A 19,093-nucleotide genomic window follows, 5' to 3' on the forward strand; every position below is an offset into this window, starting at 1 on the left:
ATTGGATAGTCTTAGCAGGAAAAAGTTTATAGCTGTGAGTTTGAATTGGATAATCACAAACAATGCACCCCCAGAGAAATAGAATGCCCATTAATAATTAAATAAGCAAGATATTGAGGGAGGACTTCACTCCAGCCTTAATGGTCTATTCAAGAATTCAGCTGTGGCGTTATTTCTGGGTTAAATTCTACGCAGCCAGTTTTCCGCGGCATTCGCGCATATTTTTGCAGTTTACTGTAAACTTGATTGATTCTCAAATATGAGAAATAATTTCCCTTAATTTACAGTTTACATTCACAGAATTGTGCGTGAATGCCGAGGAAAATTTGCTGCGTGGAGTCTACTGCCATTATTTAACGTTTACCCAGAAATAACGTCACGCCGTACTAAATGTATGGGCGCGACTTCTGGAAGCTTGCTCCACCTGACTTGAAGTCAAATTAAGTCGCTGTACCTGGTTCCTGGGGGTTAGCTGGGGAACTTATAAAATGGTATCATCATTCCCTTTCTTAATTTTACAAACAAGTATAAATGTGTTACTTACCAGTATTTGTATAGACTTCGTTCTTCAGACAAGATTCTAAATATTTAAATGTCAAGGGACTTTCAAGGAATGATTAATACTGCAATCTCACAGACTTATTCAGATTTTATAAGAAACAGACTTTATTTTGCGATCTCACGGACTTATTCATATTAGAAATAGAGTAGGGTTTCCAACGTAATAGACTATTCACTTACGCAAAATTATGTGTAATTTTTATTTTGTGTAATTTCGCAGGATTACGCGTAATTGGCGAAACTTCAATTTCGCCAAATTACGGCGTGATTTTGCGTAATTTCTAAAAAAGTAATTCCATAAATGTTGGAATAATTCCGCCTAATTAGTGAAACCTCCATACAAACCAGCCTACAGGAGAACATTTAAACCTTCCTGGACATAATCTACCATCTAAAAGTTAACGTACTAGAGATGGTTTGGGACCTAGTAGGGAGAAATTTACTTGAAGTACGAGAACCTAATACATCAGAGACATGACTGAATTCACAGGAATGAACAGAAAAAAAGAGTTTTTATTTAATTGTAAATTGTAATTCAGTATTTTAAAAAAAGAGTATTGTTCATTTCCAATTCTTTAAAAGGTTTAAATACCCTTCCTTAGACAAGCCGCCCCCTCCCCTGATTTGCGCAAATGTTCGATACTTAGATTGACCCCACCACCACTTTATATGCACTATACATATAAGCTAACCAGTTTGTTTTTAATCTTCATTCGAAAGAAACAATCTGAAGGAATAATAATGTTCTTAAAACATTCTTGTGAAAGTGAATATTTGCAAATTATCTTTTTCCATCTGAGTTCGTTTCCCTTTTGTCGATTTGACAGCCCAATTAAAAAGATTTTAAAATAATCTTTTTAGATTTTTTTTCTTGTGGTTTTTAACATCGATTTTTATGGCTATTTTATCGTTAGAACTGAGGAGGGTCAACCTAGACCGAAATTTATTTTCAATAAAATGTGGAACCAACATCTGCTTTTTACTCTACGGGGGGTTTGTTTCATCACCATCACCGAATTTTAATTCAATTTGAAAGTATTTAAATTTTCCAATCAGATTGGACATGGTTGTAGTGCGCATATCCTTACACATATTTACCCGCTATATTCATTTCTGAGATTTAATATGTACTTTAATTACGGAATGGTTTCGTATTATGTAATTTTGCATTATTGGGCCATAATAACACGAAACTAGACTTTCTTTCGTATACGTAATTAACATGTAATTTTGCGTAATGCTCCTCCGTAAGTGAAAGAAAGTATTATGCGTATTTACGCGTAAGTACATGTAAAGTAATTACTACTGGAAACCCTAAAATAGAGTGTATTTTTCAATCTCACTGACTTATTTAGATTTAATATGAAAAAGTCCTTTGCATTTGCGTTCACTAACTAGTCCAATTGAATGCGCGGCCACCTTAACTAAACTCAAAATGTTTCATTTAGCCAGATAATTTCTCACCGTATTCTTTAAACAAAGATTCCACAGTCTTTGCAGTTGTTGTTGTCGTTGTCATAAATGTTGTTGTTGTAGTTGTTGAAGTAGTTGTTGTTGAAGTTGAAGTAACTGTTGTTGAAGTTGAAGTAGGTGTAGTTGAAGTTGAACTAGTTGTTGTTGAAGTCGTAGTAGGTGTAGTTGAAGTTGAAGTAGTTGTTGTTGAAGTTGTAGTAGGTGTAGTTGAAGTTGAAGTAGTTGTTGTTGAAGTCGTAGTAGGTGTAGTTGAAGTTGAAGTAATTGTAGTAGAAGTTGAAGTAGTTGTTGTTGAAGTTGAAGTAGTTGTTGTTGAAGTCGTAGGTGTAGTTGAAGTTGAAGCAGTTGTAGTAGAAGTTGAAGTAATTGTTGTTGAAGTTGAAGTAGTTGTTGTTGAAGTCGTAGTAGGTGTAGTTGAAGTTGAAAAAGTTGCTGTTGAAGTTGAAAAAGTTGTAGTTGAAGTTGAAGTAGTTGTTGTTAAAGTTGAAGTAGCTGTTGATGAATAATCATCATCATCATCATCATCATTATCATCATCATCATCATCATCATTTTCATCATCATCATCATCATCATCATCATCATCATCATCATCATCATCATCATCATCATCATCATCATCATCAACCGTTGTTGTAGAAATTGAAGTAATTGTTGTTGAAGTTGAAGTAGTTGTCGTTGAAGTCGTAGAAGGTGTAGTTGAAGTTGAAGAAATTGCTGTTGAAATTGAAGTAGTTGTTGTTGAAGTTGAAATAGTTGAAGTTGAAGTAACTGTTGTTGAAGTTGAAGTTGTAGAAGTAGTAGGTGTTGAAGTTGAAAAAGTTGTTGGGGAGGTTGAAATAGTTGAAATTGAAGTCGAAGTTGTGGATGTACTTGTTGTAGTTAAGGAAGTTGGTGTTGTTGTTATTGCTGTGGTTGAGGCAGTTGATATTGAAGAAGTAGTTGAAGTTGAAGTAGTTGAAGTTGGATCAGTCATTGTTGAACTTGCAGTAGGTGAAGTATTTGAAGCAATTGATGTACTTGAAATTGTTGATGTTGAAATAATTGATGATATATTAGTTGAATTACTTAACATATGTGATAGAGTTTCCTTGAGGTTATCTGACAAAACTGCTGCACACCCATCGAATAAAGCTGTTGTAAACCCATCTGATATGGTTCTTGTAAACTTATCTGATAGAGTTGTCTTTATATTATCTGATAAAGCATTTGATAAAGTTGTTGATAGATTACTTGATAACGTTGTAAACTCATTTAATTGAACTTCTGTAAGCTTATCCGAAAAAGTTGCTGCAAGCTCATAAGATAAAGTTGTTTCAAGCTCATCTGATAGAGTTGTTGTTAACCTTTCAACAATAGCTAATGGAAGCTTATCTAATAGGGACTTTGTTAGCTCATTTGATATAGTTGTTATGAGATTAGCTAATGAAGTTGCTGCAAACTCGTTTGATGAGGTTGATGTTAACTCAGCCAATAAAAGTATTGTATGCTCATCTGATACAGTTGTTGAAACCTCATCTGATAAAATCGTCGTAAGGTCTGATACTAAAGCTGTAATAAACTTATCAGATAAAGCTGTTGTTAATGCGTCTAGGTTAGTTGTTGACAATGTGTCTGACAGAAATGTTGAAATCTTTTCTGATAAAATAGTTTTTAGATCAGATAATAAAGATGTATTCAGTTTTTCTTCTGAATATGTTGTAAGATCAGCAAGCAACGGTGTTATAAATCCATCTGCAAAAGTTGTTGTTATAATCTGTGAAACAATCTCCTCTGTCAAAGTTGGTGTTAGTTGAGCTAGTAAAGATGTGTTGAGGTTATCGGCTAGCATTACAGTAAGTTTATCTAATAATGCAGATTGAAGCTTATCTGATAAAGCTCTTGCTAGCTCGTCAAGCGGAGAATTTCTACTGGAAGCTGAAAAAAAAGATTTAAAGAATTCTAAGCCATAGACTAAATAATTATTTGATTGAAAGTATTTTACAATGTTTACAAGAAAAAATATATTAGCCAGTAGATGGGTTTCTTTATATGAGAATATTGAATCAAGTGCTTAACTTTGCCAAATTTTGCATAATTTTGCAATTTTTTTTAATGTAAAATATATTCGAATATCGAAATATCTAAACAAATTTAAACTACACCACCATTATTATATGTATCTATATCTTTGTTTGTGAATAAATCTTTATAAAAATTATAATAAATTACCTCGTTCTGCTCGAAAATTTTTTTAAAGACACACTTTGACATGTTTAAAAATGACTGTCAATTTTTTGCAAAAAATTAATCGACTCTATTTTCTAACTCTATAATTTTGCAACCTTAAGTGGTAGACGTTTGATATTTTAAACTAAGAACTCAGTTGAATTGGCAAAGTTTAAAATCAGGTTTACATCATCAGATATTTCAAAATTATAGTTAGAGGTAAGTTATCGGTTTGGTCCCCTCAAACAACCAGAACAGAATCACTTCTTTTTAAAGGGACTGACCGGCAATGTATGGTAGTTGAACTGAGATTACAGTATTATTGAGACATTTTTAGGATTCATTTGAGACCTATCAGATGTTTTTACGGTGCATATTTGATTCAGCAAGAACGCAAATTTAATATTTAAAATCTTCATTTTGAAGGGAATCAGTTTTATTAAAATTTTTCGAAAACGACGAAGAAAGAAAAATGTAACAAAATTTCTACGGTAAACTAATAAGATGTTCAGAAACATATTTCTCATAAAAAATTATTTAATACATTAATTTTATAATCAATTGTTTTCTTCTCCATCATTATATTTATTTTCTTATTCTCTATGAATTTTGTTCGCAGATTTCTTTAAATTCTTCAAATGTCGTCTTTTCATTAAAAATTCCAGGATAACTCAAATAGATTGTTAAGTACAATAGATGGCAACGCAGTATTTGTATACTCTCAGTACAGCTGTATTCTTACATCCCAAGTGTCAACTTAGCTTTTGTGTCCGACAAAATTATTAATAATAGTGATAATTTTAGAGTAAAGAGCTTATCTTACAGTGAAAAAGGTGCAATTTTTTGTCTTATTTTTTTCTGTTTTTACACTTTTTTATTTAATCTTGAAAAACATGTCAAATAATTTGAGAAAATTTCGTTTCCTTTGTTATATTTGACACTAGTTACGTCGTGTATAATTGATCCATTTCTCTGTTGGCACCTATTGTACTTGATAATCTATTTGGGATAACTAAAGAAAATGGCTTTGAACATTGAAACATTACAGAAACCAATAACTAAATAAGATTACTTTTTTTCGATGGTAAGAGTCAATTTTTATTTTCTCAACCTGTTCCTAAACAACTAAATAGTTTTCTGTCGGAGTTTTTTGTGACATTTTTCGTGGTTGTAATTACATAATTTAAACAAAACCAATTCTCAAAAGCAAACCTCCAAAATGGGCAATCTATGAGAATTTTAAAGATCATATTTGCGCTCTTACTGAACAAATATGCACTTTAAAAACATCTGATAGGTCTCAAATGAATCCTAAAAAATTTCCCAATAATACTTCAATTTCTGTTCAACTACCATGCATAGCCGGTCACTCCCTTTATTGAAAAAAAAACGATTATGTAAATTTGACGAACTTCTTTTTCTGACTCTTCTTTTATAATATTTCTTACAGCATTTTTATACTGCGAGGAACTCATTGTTAACCTGCTTTAAGCAAATAAGAGATGGTTGCTTTATCCCTTCCGTCAAAATGTTTCATCAAATTTTTCCTAAAATAAAATCAATTAATTTAAATCTAATTAAACATTTATTTATATGGCATATGAAGAATACATTTTTTACCCTATACAACAAGTTCAAAGTTCTATAATTTATAGGAGTTATTGGCGATGCCCTGATAACATTCTTTAATGATATTTTATAATCATAATTAAATACAATATATACAATATACAAATATCTGTCTCTTTCAAGGACTCTAGACGGAATTTCAAATGAATTTCTCTATCTAAAGAATAAAAGTTCGATACCTCAATATAATATCTATCAGAGTAAGAACGAAAATAATGTTTTTCTATCTAACACAGTGTTTCATTCTGAAAATGTCCTTCATTGCCTTTCATCCATGATTAGACCAATGTTTAAACGGTATTGTTGTGGTAAAGAGAATACCTGATTATATTATGGGGTATTTTGTCAACATTTTGGGATGCCAAAGCATACATCAGATCCTATATCAAAATTAATTGTGTTGTCAGGGAAAAACCTCAGATAAAAAATTTAAAAATCCTAAGGAGGAACTTTTTAAATAATTTTTTTTTATTGTCTTATTAATATTATCATAGTGTCCTAAACAAAGAGAATAGAATATATATTAGAGGGGAATTTAAAGAATCTCTCGGTATGAATTTTTTCAGTCCCTTTCAGCCTGAAAGGGAGTTCAAAGTGTACAAATCATGTAAATGTTCACAAATTATAAGCAGTAGAGTACTTTTATACAGTATGTTCCCTAGACTATTAACATTTCAATTTCGAATTTTTTAAAGCTGTTAAATTAACTTTATAATGAATTAGGTGAATAAAAAGCATCATTTGATTTATAGTTATAACGGAAAATCATCGTTTGTAAAGTAAAAGGCATAGAGTCTATGTGAAATGATCATTGGTCAATTATGAAACCAGCCTATTTCATAATTTGGTTTTCATTTAATATTAATTTTAGATTTTTTATAAAATGCTATTCCAGGGCCCAAAAGGTTATATAGCATAAATATGTGAAGTACGCCTGCAGTATGGAAACAGTACAACAAAATGGCCGTTTTACACTTTTTTCTTGTAAAATCCCCTCTAATTCTATTCTCTTTGGCCCTAAATCTTCGATGTCGGCAAATAAAAATAATCTTTGAAAAAACACATATATATTGTAGGTAAAAAAATTTGATTAAATTAATCTTACCATTACTTCGATGTCGTCGGAGTCCAAACCAAATGTTTCCTGAAAAAAACAAACAATTTAATTGAGAATTCGTGGTTTTACATCTATTCATTATTTTCTCAACGTACACAAATAGATATTAGCAAATTACTTTAATGTAACTGTTCTAATCGTATTTGCCGAAATCGAGCAAGACATTATATTAGCAATAATTTAGGGAATAGAGAAAGATTTGACATAAATTATATGTGCATTAAAACTTTACAAAGTACCTTTTGAAATATTTTGAATGGGTTGTCTTCAGTTTGTCTTTTCTTTCGCCCTGACTTTTGCTCAAACGATCTTTCCCAAGCTTTAAACTGTTCATTGAGAATTTCCTCTGCAACCTGCATGTTCATACCTTAACAAATAAATATGATATTTATAAACTTTAAGACTTTATCTTTTTTATTTTTTATTTTTTTGTAAAGGAATTCAGTTTTTGCCACAAACTCACAATTTTAAAACCTTTTTTTCTATGAAACCTGATGGTGTAAACCTTTGATATCTCAAACTTAGATCATTTGATTTTAAATAAATCATAGTTCAAACTATTTAAGGTCTACGACATTGGGTTTTGAAGATGTAGAGATTAGAAAATCAGAATTGTGACAAAGACTCAATTCCTTTGAAGGCCAACTTTTCAAACAAAATTTAGATTTGTTGCCTTAATTAACGAAAACGTTATGGACTATTTTTAAATAACCGACCAGCCGTATGACCATCCTCCAAACTACCCAATGCATCAACAAAGAAAACTTTCTATGAGGTTTAAAAAATGAGGGTTCTAGTGTATATTAAGTCATTTTTCAGAAATGAAATTTTAATGTAATACAAATAATACAAAGTAATATTTTATAATAATGCTTTGTGCTATAAATATGATTCTTTGTTCATTATGCATCAATAATAATATGCAAATCAAAAGCAAAAGAAAGGTTTATTGTTTGTTATTTATATTATTGTTTTTATTATTAACCATTCAAGAGCTTTATTTTTATTTAACAATACACTAATAATTAATACTCTAACAAAGCCATTGTTTACAGCTCGTATAAACTCTTTTAAGCAACACCTCCATGCCTTTTCCCTTTCAAATATGCATGGTCTGTCCAAAAAAAAGATTACCTCCTTTTTAAAACAGTTGAATATATCCAATATTCTAATTCATATCTTTACAACCTGCATACTGACAAATCCGCTTTATTCTTTATAATCATTTTCGTTTTCCCTATTTCATCAGAAATAAAGAAGAATTTCTGATTGTTCAGAAGAAATTGAAAAATAACTTGTTATGGAAAAAACATTATATTCAAGCAATTGTTGCCGTTCTAACCATTAAAGCTTTTTTATGTGTATTAAATAATTATATATACATATATTTATTTATATATACATATATTTATTTTTATATACATATTTTTATTCATATATACATATATTTAAATTATGGAAACTTATGTGACCCCAGAAAATTTTCCAAAATGATTTGTTTAAAATTGTTGCAATTACTTTTTACATTAAGAATAAATCCATGTAGCGCTCCTGTATTCTAGTTTTTCTAAAGGAATTAAGTCTTTGCCATAAACTCAAATTTCTTAATCGCTGTATCTTTGCAACCTATTGCTGTAAATCTTTGAAATTTCAAACTTAGACTATTTGATCTAACAGAATTGATAGTTTGAAATAACTATGGTTTGCGATATTGAGTTACAAAGATATATGGATAGATAATCAGAGTTTGTGACAAAAACTCAATTATTTTCTCATTAAAATTTAATCTTACCATCCGCACATATAGTAACTGCTGGAAAAGTTTCCTAGGTTCATTACTTTATTCAACTTTAAACAGTATCTATATATAAATTTGGCTTGTCTGTCTGGGTGTCTGTTTGTTTGTTTGTATCCAATAAACGTCAAAACGGCTGAACCGATCGGGCCACAGGGAAGGTTTATGAATGATAAAAATTTTAAAAAAATGTGTTTTAAATTTTTTTTTTTAAATTCGCAAAAATTTTTTCTTCTTTGTTTTAAAATGTAAACAAAAAGAACATGTTCACAATTTAAATAGAAGATGCTTTAGCCTAGTTTGGAAATATTTGTAAAGAAAAGCTCAGCAAATGCTTTAAAATGACTTTTTAAAGGAACTGTACACGTGATCGAGACTCTCTAATTATAGCATATGAAATATGTTATGCAAGTATAATGAAGAATGTCTGTACCCTGAAAATTGCCTTAGAACGCTTTAATGTCTTATTAAGAATGTATGTATTTATTTCATCTCAGGTTTGAAAATGCTTTTCAATTGTGGTAATGGTTCCACTACAAAGTGCCTTGCTCATTTATGCTTTAGAAATGGGAACATTGTCATAAATAAAACTTTCCAAATTAATGTTTAAATAAACTATGTAAAGGGTACCGTTCTGAATCAGTCTTCCTTCTCTTTAAATGAAAGATCATTTAAAATTACAAAACCAGACCTGAAATCTTTTTTATTGGATAGTCTTAATTCCGATTCCTAAATATTTGTATCCACTGTCGACACTTTTGATTTCTTGCCTAATCCTCTCTTTTGTATATCCCTGCTTTTTTCGGACAAATAAGAGTTCTCTTGTTGATTATGCGCCAAAAAAAGGGTTGCAATTTAGACAATTTCCCGGATTTTAACGTAAGATTAAATCAGTCTTCAGATTAATAAAAAGAGGATATCAAGTAAGTTCATTTAACAAAGAAAATATACTCTGAAAAATTTTGTTGCTGCTTTCTTCTGAGAAATGTTTTCTTCAAGTTTTGTAAGAGGATTAAGCTGTTCAAAAAATATGGCTAAACTAATTAAAAAAAAAAGTAAATTAACATACAAATTCAAAAGTTGCGCAAATATTATAAAAAAACAGTTCTATTACAGTTTTTGATGTATAAAAATTTTTCAATGTGGTGTGAAAACGTCTAAAAATATAAAAAAATTAAAAGTTTTAAGCATCCTACAGAAAAACATAGTGTTTAATATTTAAAAAGTGTTGAATAAAGATCCTGTTGTAAGTTTATCTTTGTCGGCCTAAAAACATGAAATAATGAAAATTTCGTTCAAAAAAAATTAAGAAAGTTTGAAAAAGTTTGAAAATTAAGTTTGTTTAATTTAAAAATTCTGTAATTCTGAATAACCCTTTGTTCTCTATGGTTTTCAAATCATATATTCAAAGGTCAAAACTTTTGTGTTGTGAATCCAGGATTTAGGCTGTTATCCTTACTTTTCCAGCTTAGGCTAATTCCTCTAAGATATCTATTGCTTTTTTATCGATATTGATATTGTAAAGGTTTAGACTCTGAACGCATTATAATCATAAACATAATCAAAATGCAATAGTTTCAACCTAAGAATTAATGACATAACCCATCATTAAAGAACTGTTTTTTAAAAACTTTTTATTTTTTGAAGAAAAAAAAATTTCTACTTGATGGTGGTAATAGTTGGTTGATTAACCCAGCCAACATAGGTCTCATTCACCGAGTATACTTTAACAATTTTTAATTTTTTTTTCAGAATTTTTTGTTTTTTAATTAATGGACCAACCCCCTTAATTTTCACCTATATTAAAGAAAAATATGATGAGCCATAAAAGCGAAAAGCTAGAGAGTCGTTTAATTTATTAGGTTTTTCAATTTAGAAAAGTATAGCATTGGATTTTGTAATTTGTAACGGTTTTTGTAATGTTGCTAGAACATAATTCGAGATTTATCAGTCGTAACAAAATTACAAAATTATTGACTGTGTTTCTGATTTATTATTCCGCTTTCGATGTTTCTAATTAAACGCCCTGATAAAGTCAACTTTTATTAGATTTTTATATTTTAAAATATTTTTTATCAAAATATTTTTTTGATTCGAGTTTGTTAGGGTAGAATAGAAGTCTAGTTCAGTTGAAATCTAAAGAATTGGAGAAAAAATAATGAACTCAATTATTTTCAATGATGCCTCTGAAAACTTTAGCAGATTATATCTTAATCAGTCTTTCAATCTTTTTTTTTGCTGTTTCATTTTTTATTGTAAGTAAAAGGAAAGGTGGGTGTAGTTCACTAAATTACGCATTTAAGTTTATGATTTACTCTTAATGGAAATTTTGTTGCCAACGCTTTTCTTTTTAAAATTTTTTATTGTATTTTAAGTTTTAGATTATGTATCTATGTTTGCCGTGTCAGAACCAAATGTTTTTTATTGTTTTCCAATAGTAAGAAACTACGCCTATAGAATCGAATTTTTACATACATATAAGAATAATGAATTATTTCTCAATTTTTGGTAAAAAACTAAATTAATTAAAATTGTTCCTCCGTAAAAAAAGAAAAATATAGTGAACACAGTCCAAGCAAATCTATCTTTTCCCTTCAGTTCTCTAGAATACAGAAAACATATAAAATAAGATATTATTTAAATATATTGTGCATATTTACACATTTAGTTGATCTGAATTTGGTAGCTTTTAAGTTGCTAACTACGAAAAGAGAGGTTTATTACAAAAAACCTCATCACAGGAGGCTCTTGCAAAGGTTTTTAAACTTAAAAAAACTTTACATTTTTTTTCAAATCGTATTCATAGCAGACTATTTTATTTGCTCAATTATTGTTTTTCTATTAAAAAATTAAGCTCCGGAAAAAATCTTTTATACCCATTCGGAAAAAGAAGCATTGACAAATGACAACTTAATAAAAAGAAAATAACTCATTTTAATGGAATTTGTGGCCAATTGTTTAAATTAACAACCAATTTTAGCACGGTAAAGATTGACTTGTACTTAATGCCATCTTGAAATGAAATATTTTTTTCTTGTATTATAAAATTGCTTTTTTTTAAGAAGGTTACATGTTTACTGTATAAGCGATAAAATGAGTTACCTATCAAATATATAAGAGACACCAACCACTGTAGTGCTTTCTGAGTATCTGATGGCTGTGTCCTATAAACAATATTCGTAATTTCTAAATTTTTCAAGGGTAACAAGCTCTCAAGCAAACATTTCTGAGAATTGTGCCAATTAATTTTTTTTAATGTCTAAAGTTTATTAAACAACTTGGAAAAACTATATATTATTTTGTACAAGGTGGAAAATATCTGGTCAGCTGAAATCTTCACGTCTCACTGCAGTGTCAAGTTTAAAACCTAGGCATTGTCTTCCGCCACATCACTCCTCCCAAAAGGTACGGCGGAATCAAGGCGGAGGAAAATTCTGGTGGTTTCTTGCAGGGGCGGAGAGGCGGACTGGAGAATCTGATATTACAGTTTTGAGACAAGCCACCGTCACAGAGTCAACTGGAGTTCTGATCTGGAGACGAAAGAACTTGTTCCGCCGTTCCAAGGTGTGGACCATGATAGAGAGGAGCAAGAAAAGGTTTACTAGTATCCTGACAAACAAAAACAAACTAGGAGTTTACAAGGGAGGCTGGCAACTAAGATGGAGGCGTGGAATAAACATGGTGAGGTGGAGGAATGGCGATTCCTATTACTGCTGTTTCAATCTTGTTAAGAAAACCGGAGCTAGGAAGTTCAAAACTGTCCAAGAGTTCTCCAGGGATGTTAAAAGCTGTATAGACATAGAATGTGTTTTTTATTTCAAACTACTCTTACTACCACCGACTTGTTGAAACTTATTATCATCATTTATTCAAGAATTTTTTTTCAGTTCCCCACTACCCTCACTACCTCAGACTTTTTAAAATCTAAACATCAACATTTATTCAAGAATTTTTTTTCAATTCCCCACTACCCTCACTACCTTCGACTTTTTAAAATATATATATCAACATTTATTCAAGAATTTGTTTTTTATTTCAAACTACCCTCACTACCACTGACTTGTTGAAACTTTTTTATCAACATTTATTCAAGGATTTTTTCAGTTCCCCACTACCCTCACTACCTCCAACTTTTTAAAATCCATATATCAACATTTATTCAAGAATTTGTTTTTTTATTTCAAACTACCCTCACTACCACCGACTTGTTAAGACTTTTTTATCAATATTTATTCTAGAATTTTTTTTTTTCAATCCCCCACTGACTTTTTAATATTTTTACCATTTGATTTCAAAATTTATATATAAATCAACACATATTTTTATTTTTAAAATTTAAATTATTACTACTTTAACTAACTTCTATTTATCTGACATAAAGCTAACGTGAAAAATAAGGCATTTTATACATACAGGGAACAGAGAGCTCTGCATTTCTTGGCCTGTGAACCCCAAGAACAATGATAGTAAAAGAGGGTTGATGATTGTGAACAGTTGTCTTGCTGGTTACTGGCATGTGGAGTTACTAAATGGCGGGGTCAGCTAGACGAGGACAAGGGTTTGATTGCATTTGTTTGAAACTACTCATCAAAGGTGTTGGAGACGGCAAAAACTGAAGACAAGGACACTCTGCTCAGGTAGATCTTGTCAGCCTTGAGAGCGAGGGAGATGGAGTTGCTAAAGTCATCCCTGAGAAGGTGAGCTCTAATGACGGCTGGTAAACATTAGAGAAAGGCTCCAAGGAGACTGAAACAGTGTTTGTGACATCTGGAAGGAGTGCTTACATGCTTGACATGAGCTTGAAAGGATTCATGGTTCCTGAGAGAGGCAGACTGGAAATAGCTTAATACCATTGGTAAAATCATCAAGTGCAAAAGTTTTAGTAAAGACGACTTGGGGGGGGGGGGGGGGTTAGAAGTTGTATTTATGGTCAACGAATGTCTCCAATGTCTATGGCTACAAAAATTATAAGCTTGCTTTAGTTTTAAGTGAACTGGACAAGATGGCCCTACCACAATCCAATTTAGGGTTAAATCTGAAAAAAATTACCATTAGGGGTCCATCCTCCTTTTTTTCATCGAAGACGACCCCAAGTTTCTTTTCTTCCATTATAATATGTGTCTAATCTAATTTGTAAAAAAATATAATCTATCATCAACTTTTCCTTTAAAGTACGGTTTCCAGCGAAAAAAATGCGAAAATGTTCGTTCGCAGTTTGCAAACTTTTTTGCAAAATTTCGAAATTTGCAAAAATGAATTTGGCGAAAAATACGAAAACAGCACAAAATTTCGCGAACATACTTTTGAAAAAAAAATTCCGCGAAAACCAATAATTTTGTATCTGCAACAATTAATTGCGCATAAAAGATTTCTCCCCGTATTTTTATAGCAAATTTTTGCATTTTTGTGAGCGAACGAAATGCGAAAAAATGCGAAATTTTCCAAATATAGACTAGAATTGAAGAAAGAACCAAAGTGTGTTTACAAAAAGTCAACCCTAATATTTTTACCCCCGACAGGTAAATAAGTTCACAAAAAACAGGTTTTGTTAATTCGAAGATTGATATTTAATGAGCATGGTTACCCTCGAAGGATGAAACTCTTTTAATATAAAGATGAAAAGGTTGAATCCGGTTTTCTGTTATAAGTTAATTATAGTCGTCTAATGATGAATTAAAAGGACGTATTCATAATTTCAAGGAACTCTGCACTTATTGAGTTGCATGCAGGGGGGATGATAGTTTCTTACCTGTGTGCTCAGTTAGGTGTACTGTGCACTTACATTTGTTTACTAATAATGATATACTATAGGTTAGGCCTGAATCTCCTTATAATAAACAAACATGCAGTACGCTCTCGGTATAGTTCATGGCCTATATAATTAGTAAAGGATTAACGTACATCATCACTCTATACACTATAACCTCTTTGGTAGCATGTCCAAGTCCTAAACTAGACCCTTCTATCATTCATTCTTGCCTATTTTTATTAAGTCGATGATGTAAAATATGTTTTTTCAATAGAAAAAAAGTGTACATTTAACTTTTAGCACTTGTATTACAAATATCAAATCTGAAAGTGTTAACAATATATTAAAGATCATATGTTTGTTTACAATAAAACATTTTAATAACTCGATATGGTTGCCATTATTGGCTAGGTTCTAAACTGCTCTAATTTCTTACATCCAGGATGGTTTTTCTTAAAACTGATGGGTTCAAGGTATGAACTGTGTCAAAGTGTTCAAGCCTTTACTAAACAGTAATTACAATCTTTTTGAAGTATTTCTGGGATAAAAAATTGTAAAATCACATAAAATTTTGGCAATAAACATATTCTTTGTATTGGCTATCAAGGTGGTTTTAATGGAGTAAATTGCAACAAAATCTTGCAAAATCTAGATGATCTTGAGATCAGGTTTTAAACTGATTGTCCTTTCTTTGTCCCAATTATAACATGCATGAAAGTCTTCAAAAAGATTGATTTAGCAAAGGCTTGAACATTTTAACACAGTTCATACCTTGAGCCCAGCAGTTTTAATAAAAGCCATCCTGGATGTAAGAAATTAGAGCATGAGTAATGAATCTAGCCAATAATGAAAAAAATATTTTGTAAAGAGAAATACCGAAACTTCAAACTTGATGAAAATTGGCTACAAGAATGACAGAAGGCTCAAGTATACACCATTATATCCAAAGAGAGTAGAATATATATTAGAGTGGAATTTAGAAAATCCTTCGGGAGTTCAAAGTGTACAAATCATGTAAATGTTCACAAATTATATGCAGCAGAGTACATTAATACAGTATGTTCCCTAGACTATCCAGTTCAATTTCGAATTTTTTAAAGCTGTTACATAAACTTTATAAAATGAATTAGGTGAATAAAAAACATCATTTGATTTATAGTTATACCGGAAAATCATCGTTTGTAAAGTGAAAGGCATAGAGTCTATGTAAAATGATCATTGGTCAATTATGAAACCAGCCTATTTCATAATTTGGTTTTCTGTTAATATTAATTTTAGATTTTCTATAAAATGATGTTCCAGGGCCCTAAAGGTTATAAAGCACAAAAATGTGAAGTACAATTGCAGTATGGAAACAGTACAACAAAATGGCCGTTTTACACTTTTTTCTTGTAAATTCCACTCTAATATATATTCTATTCTCTTTGATTATATCAGAATTTTTAGTAGATATAAAGCATAACCAAAATCGTTGATATTGGTTTAAAGTTAAGGCTTTAGCTCTTATTTACTTTTGTAATTGTATGAAAAAAATAGTTGAAAACCTTAAAACAGGTCTTAGATTTCTTAGCTGTAACTTTTTTTTGGCGATATTTAAATGAAATTATCTTTCACAAGAATGAATTTGTAAAGTTTGTAAAACTAAATTTTTGATCCGAAGAGTTTTTGAACCTATTTTGGAGTGGACCTTTTTCCAATTTCCAACACCAAAAAGTTTGAGAGAAATTTTCTTAGATTGCCTGTATCTTTTGTTTGGTGATATTTACGTAAAATCGTCTTTTTTTATATGACATAACCTAATTTGACATTGTTGAAAAAGTTTGTAAAAATAGTTTTTGATCAAATGAGGTTTTGGGTCCTTTTTGGACCTTTTCTCAATATTCAATTCTGAAGGACCATTTTTCTGGGTTAGGATTTTATTTTAAACGGATTTTAACACCCGAATCCATTTTACAGCTTATGGTATAATGCTCGTTATTCAGTTACACAAAGTCGACATTATGGCCGGGTCGATTCGTAGCACAGCTAAGTGGAGAACACTTCTTACATCACAACAACAATCTACATGACGCCAACTTGGCCAAAATTGTATCCCGTATAGAAATATTGACCTTAAAAAATAATTCCGAGCTGAGACTTCTAGAAGTACCCCCAAAACGTTTAAGCAAAACTAATTGATCATACCTCGTATGTCCGATCATAACTCATGAACCCCTGGACCGATTTGACTCATATTTCGATTGGGGAACTCGGAAGAACCACGGGAATGTTCTAATTCTGAGAGTTTAAGTTGAATTGATCGGCTTGTACAGCTAAAATTCAGTTCTAGGAATGTTATTAGCTTGGTTTAAGCGTTTTATGTTGAGTAGGTTGTGTTTTATAGATAAAATTCAGTTAGTAGAATGTTCTTAGCTTGGTTTAAGCGTTTCATGTTGAGTAGGTTGACTTTTATAGAGATCAATTTAGTCTCCGAGCTGGGTTCCCAAGCTATAGTTTATGTATAATGTGGTGGTTGGTTTCAAAGTAAAAAGTTTCTTACAGTGTACTATTATTTATAACCTTGTAACAATAGAACGCCTATTATTGACTTTTGCCTCCGTAGACTTATATATTCGGTATTAGTTTTCTTTGATTTTATTCAACAAAGAAAATATATTCTTATTCACATTACATTGCTTTAATTCCTTTAGATCTTTAAACTCGGAAATTTAGAAGGATTTATCAGAATTCATAGTTTTAAATATCAAAAGTCTACCATGATATGGTGCAAAGATATAGATTAGAAAAATAGAGTGTTCATTTCAACGTGTACATTCTTTATTCATTTTTAAGTTTTAAGGTTATGTGACGTTAAAAAATCTTATATTTAACGCATAGAAAGGCTCGTTTTTTTGAATTGTAAAATTTTGAAAAATAATTAGGAAAATGTCTTTCAAAACTAGTTAAATCAAGGTATCTGTTGAAAAAAAATTAGATAACACTGGTCTGGTACATTTCCAGAACTGTTTTTCTTAATTTTCCTTTTATGGATATCCTAAAAATAGTGGTTTTTTATAGTCTTACAGGGACCGTTCACTTATTAGGGTAATTTCATGGTAAACTAAACAGCCTATAATTAGCTGTTAATTGGTATTATAGTCCTACTTTTCAGAGACAGCTGTGGCCAGAGAAAGAGCCAATTTTCGTTCAGAATTCGAGAGAAAAAATATATTATATACAAAAATATGAAAACTTTTCATATTTGAGTTAACAATAAATTTAAGTTTTTTTCGTAACAAAACGTGTAAAATGTATATCGTTCCCGTATATGTGCGTAACCCTCCATTTTTTTATGCCGCGTTTTATTCAGCATTTTACAGAGAAATAGAAAGTTTAAAAAATGAAAATTATGACATTTATTAAAAATTAGATACTACAGTTTTATTTTTTTATACGAATTATTTTCAATCCATGACAATGACAAAAAACATCAAATAGTGTAAAGACAACGTCTCTTTGCGCTCGAATTCTGATAGAAAAATTCGGCTTTTACTTCGGCCACAGTTGTCTTAGAAAAGTAAGACAAATACTTGTCAATAGCTCATAAGCTATTTAGTTAACACCGAAATTACCCAAATACGTGAACGGTCCCTTTAAAGCTGCCACTAAGTTTAACATTTATCTGACGTCAATCTGAAATACTTGACGAATGGTAAGAAGTTTCTATGAAAACATTTATGCTCTGTCTTTTTACAAGAACTATTAAAAGTTTATTGTTAGAATAGTGTACGAGAAGTGTCATCACAATAGATATTGCAACTCAATGGAAGTATATCTTAACTTTATTACTAAACAATAGAACTAGGGGGGGGGGGGGCACAATATGGGGTATTTAAAGAGGTGGGAGGGGGAGTTTCGTCTCAATGTGATTCAGAAAAAGATTTCGTCTTGATCTTTTTATATGAATAACAAAAACTTTGTGTTTTATATTTCCGTTAGTTTTTTTTCTACTCATTTGGACATAAAAACCACACTCATATCACAAAAATAAATAATTTGGTGATGATTCTTTGTATAGTTCAACAGAAAAAGGATGTATAAATATCTCTTTATAAGGATCTATCTTTAAAATTGCTTTTCTGATACAACAACAACAACAAACTGTTGTAAACAGGGAGAAATTGCTTTTCTGATACAACAACAACAACAAACTGTTGTAAACAGGGAGAAATTGCTTTTCTTATACAACAACAACAACAAACTGTTGTAAACAGGGAGAAAATACAACAACAACAACAAACTGTTGTAAACAGGGAGAAATTGCTTTTCTGATACAACAACAACAACAAACTGTTATGTAGGGAGAAATTGCTTTTCTGATACAACAACAACAACAAACTGTTGTAAATAGTGGAGAAAGTAAAACAGTCTTAAAATTAGAATAAATCTATTTTTTTTGTAAATATTTTCTCAACAAGAATTCTGAATAAAAAAAAATTGCGAAAAGACTAATAAATTCCATAAGCCCGTTTCTGAAATCTCATCCTTTGTTGGTTGGTCACCCTGTATGTGTTGAAAAAAT

General features: G+C 30.6%; 1 protein-coding gene across 1 annotated transcript in view; it reads right to left on the minus strand.

The window, feature by feature from the left end:
• LOC111695389 (serine-rich adhesin for platelets) overlaps positions 1–13,934 on the minus strand; it is a 37,237-nt gene extending 23,303 nt beyond the window's left edge. The window contains exons 1-12 of the mRNA XM_023464709.1: positions 13,833–13,934; positions 11,886–11,947; positions 11,321–11,385; positions 10,447–10,507; positions 10,025–10,049; positions 8,781–8,814; positions 7,228–7,355; positions 6,977–7,015; positions 6,193–6,251; positions 5,725–5,789; positions 2,026–3,951; positions 545–580 (exon numbers count right to left, since the gene is read on the minus strand). Coding sequence (XP_023320477.1) covers positions 545–580; positions 2,026–3,951; positions 5,725–5,789; positions 6,193–6,251; positions 6,977–7,015; positions 7,228–7,355; positions 8,781–8,814; positions 10,025–10,049; positions 10,447–10,507; positions 11,321–11,385; positions 11,886–11,947; positions 13,833–13,892 — 2,560 coding nt within the window. The 5' untranslated portion in view covers positions 13,893–13,934. The remainder of the gene's footprint in view (positions 1–544; positions 581–2,025; positions 3,952–5,724; positions 5,790–6,192; positions 6,252–6,976; positions 7,016–7,227; positions 7,356–8,780; positions 8,815–10,024; positions 10,050–10,446; positions 10,508–11,320; positions 11,386–11,885; positions 11,948–13,832) is intronic.
• Between the last annotated feature and the right edge of the window lie 5,159 nt (positions 13,935–19,093).

Source organism: Eurytemora carolleeae, unplaced genomic scaffold (genome assembly GCF_000591075.1).
Source record: "Eurytemora carolleeae unplaced genomic scaffold, Eaff_2.0 scaffold219, whole genome shotgun sequence".
Taxonomy (NCBI): Eukaryota; Metazoa; Arthropoda; class Copepoda; order Calanoida; family Temoridae; genus Eurytemora; species Eurytemora carolleeae.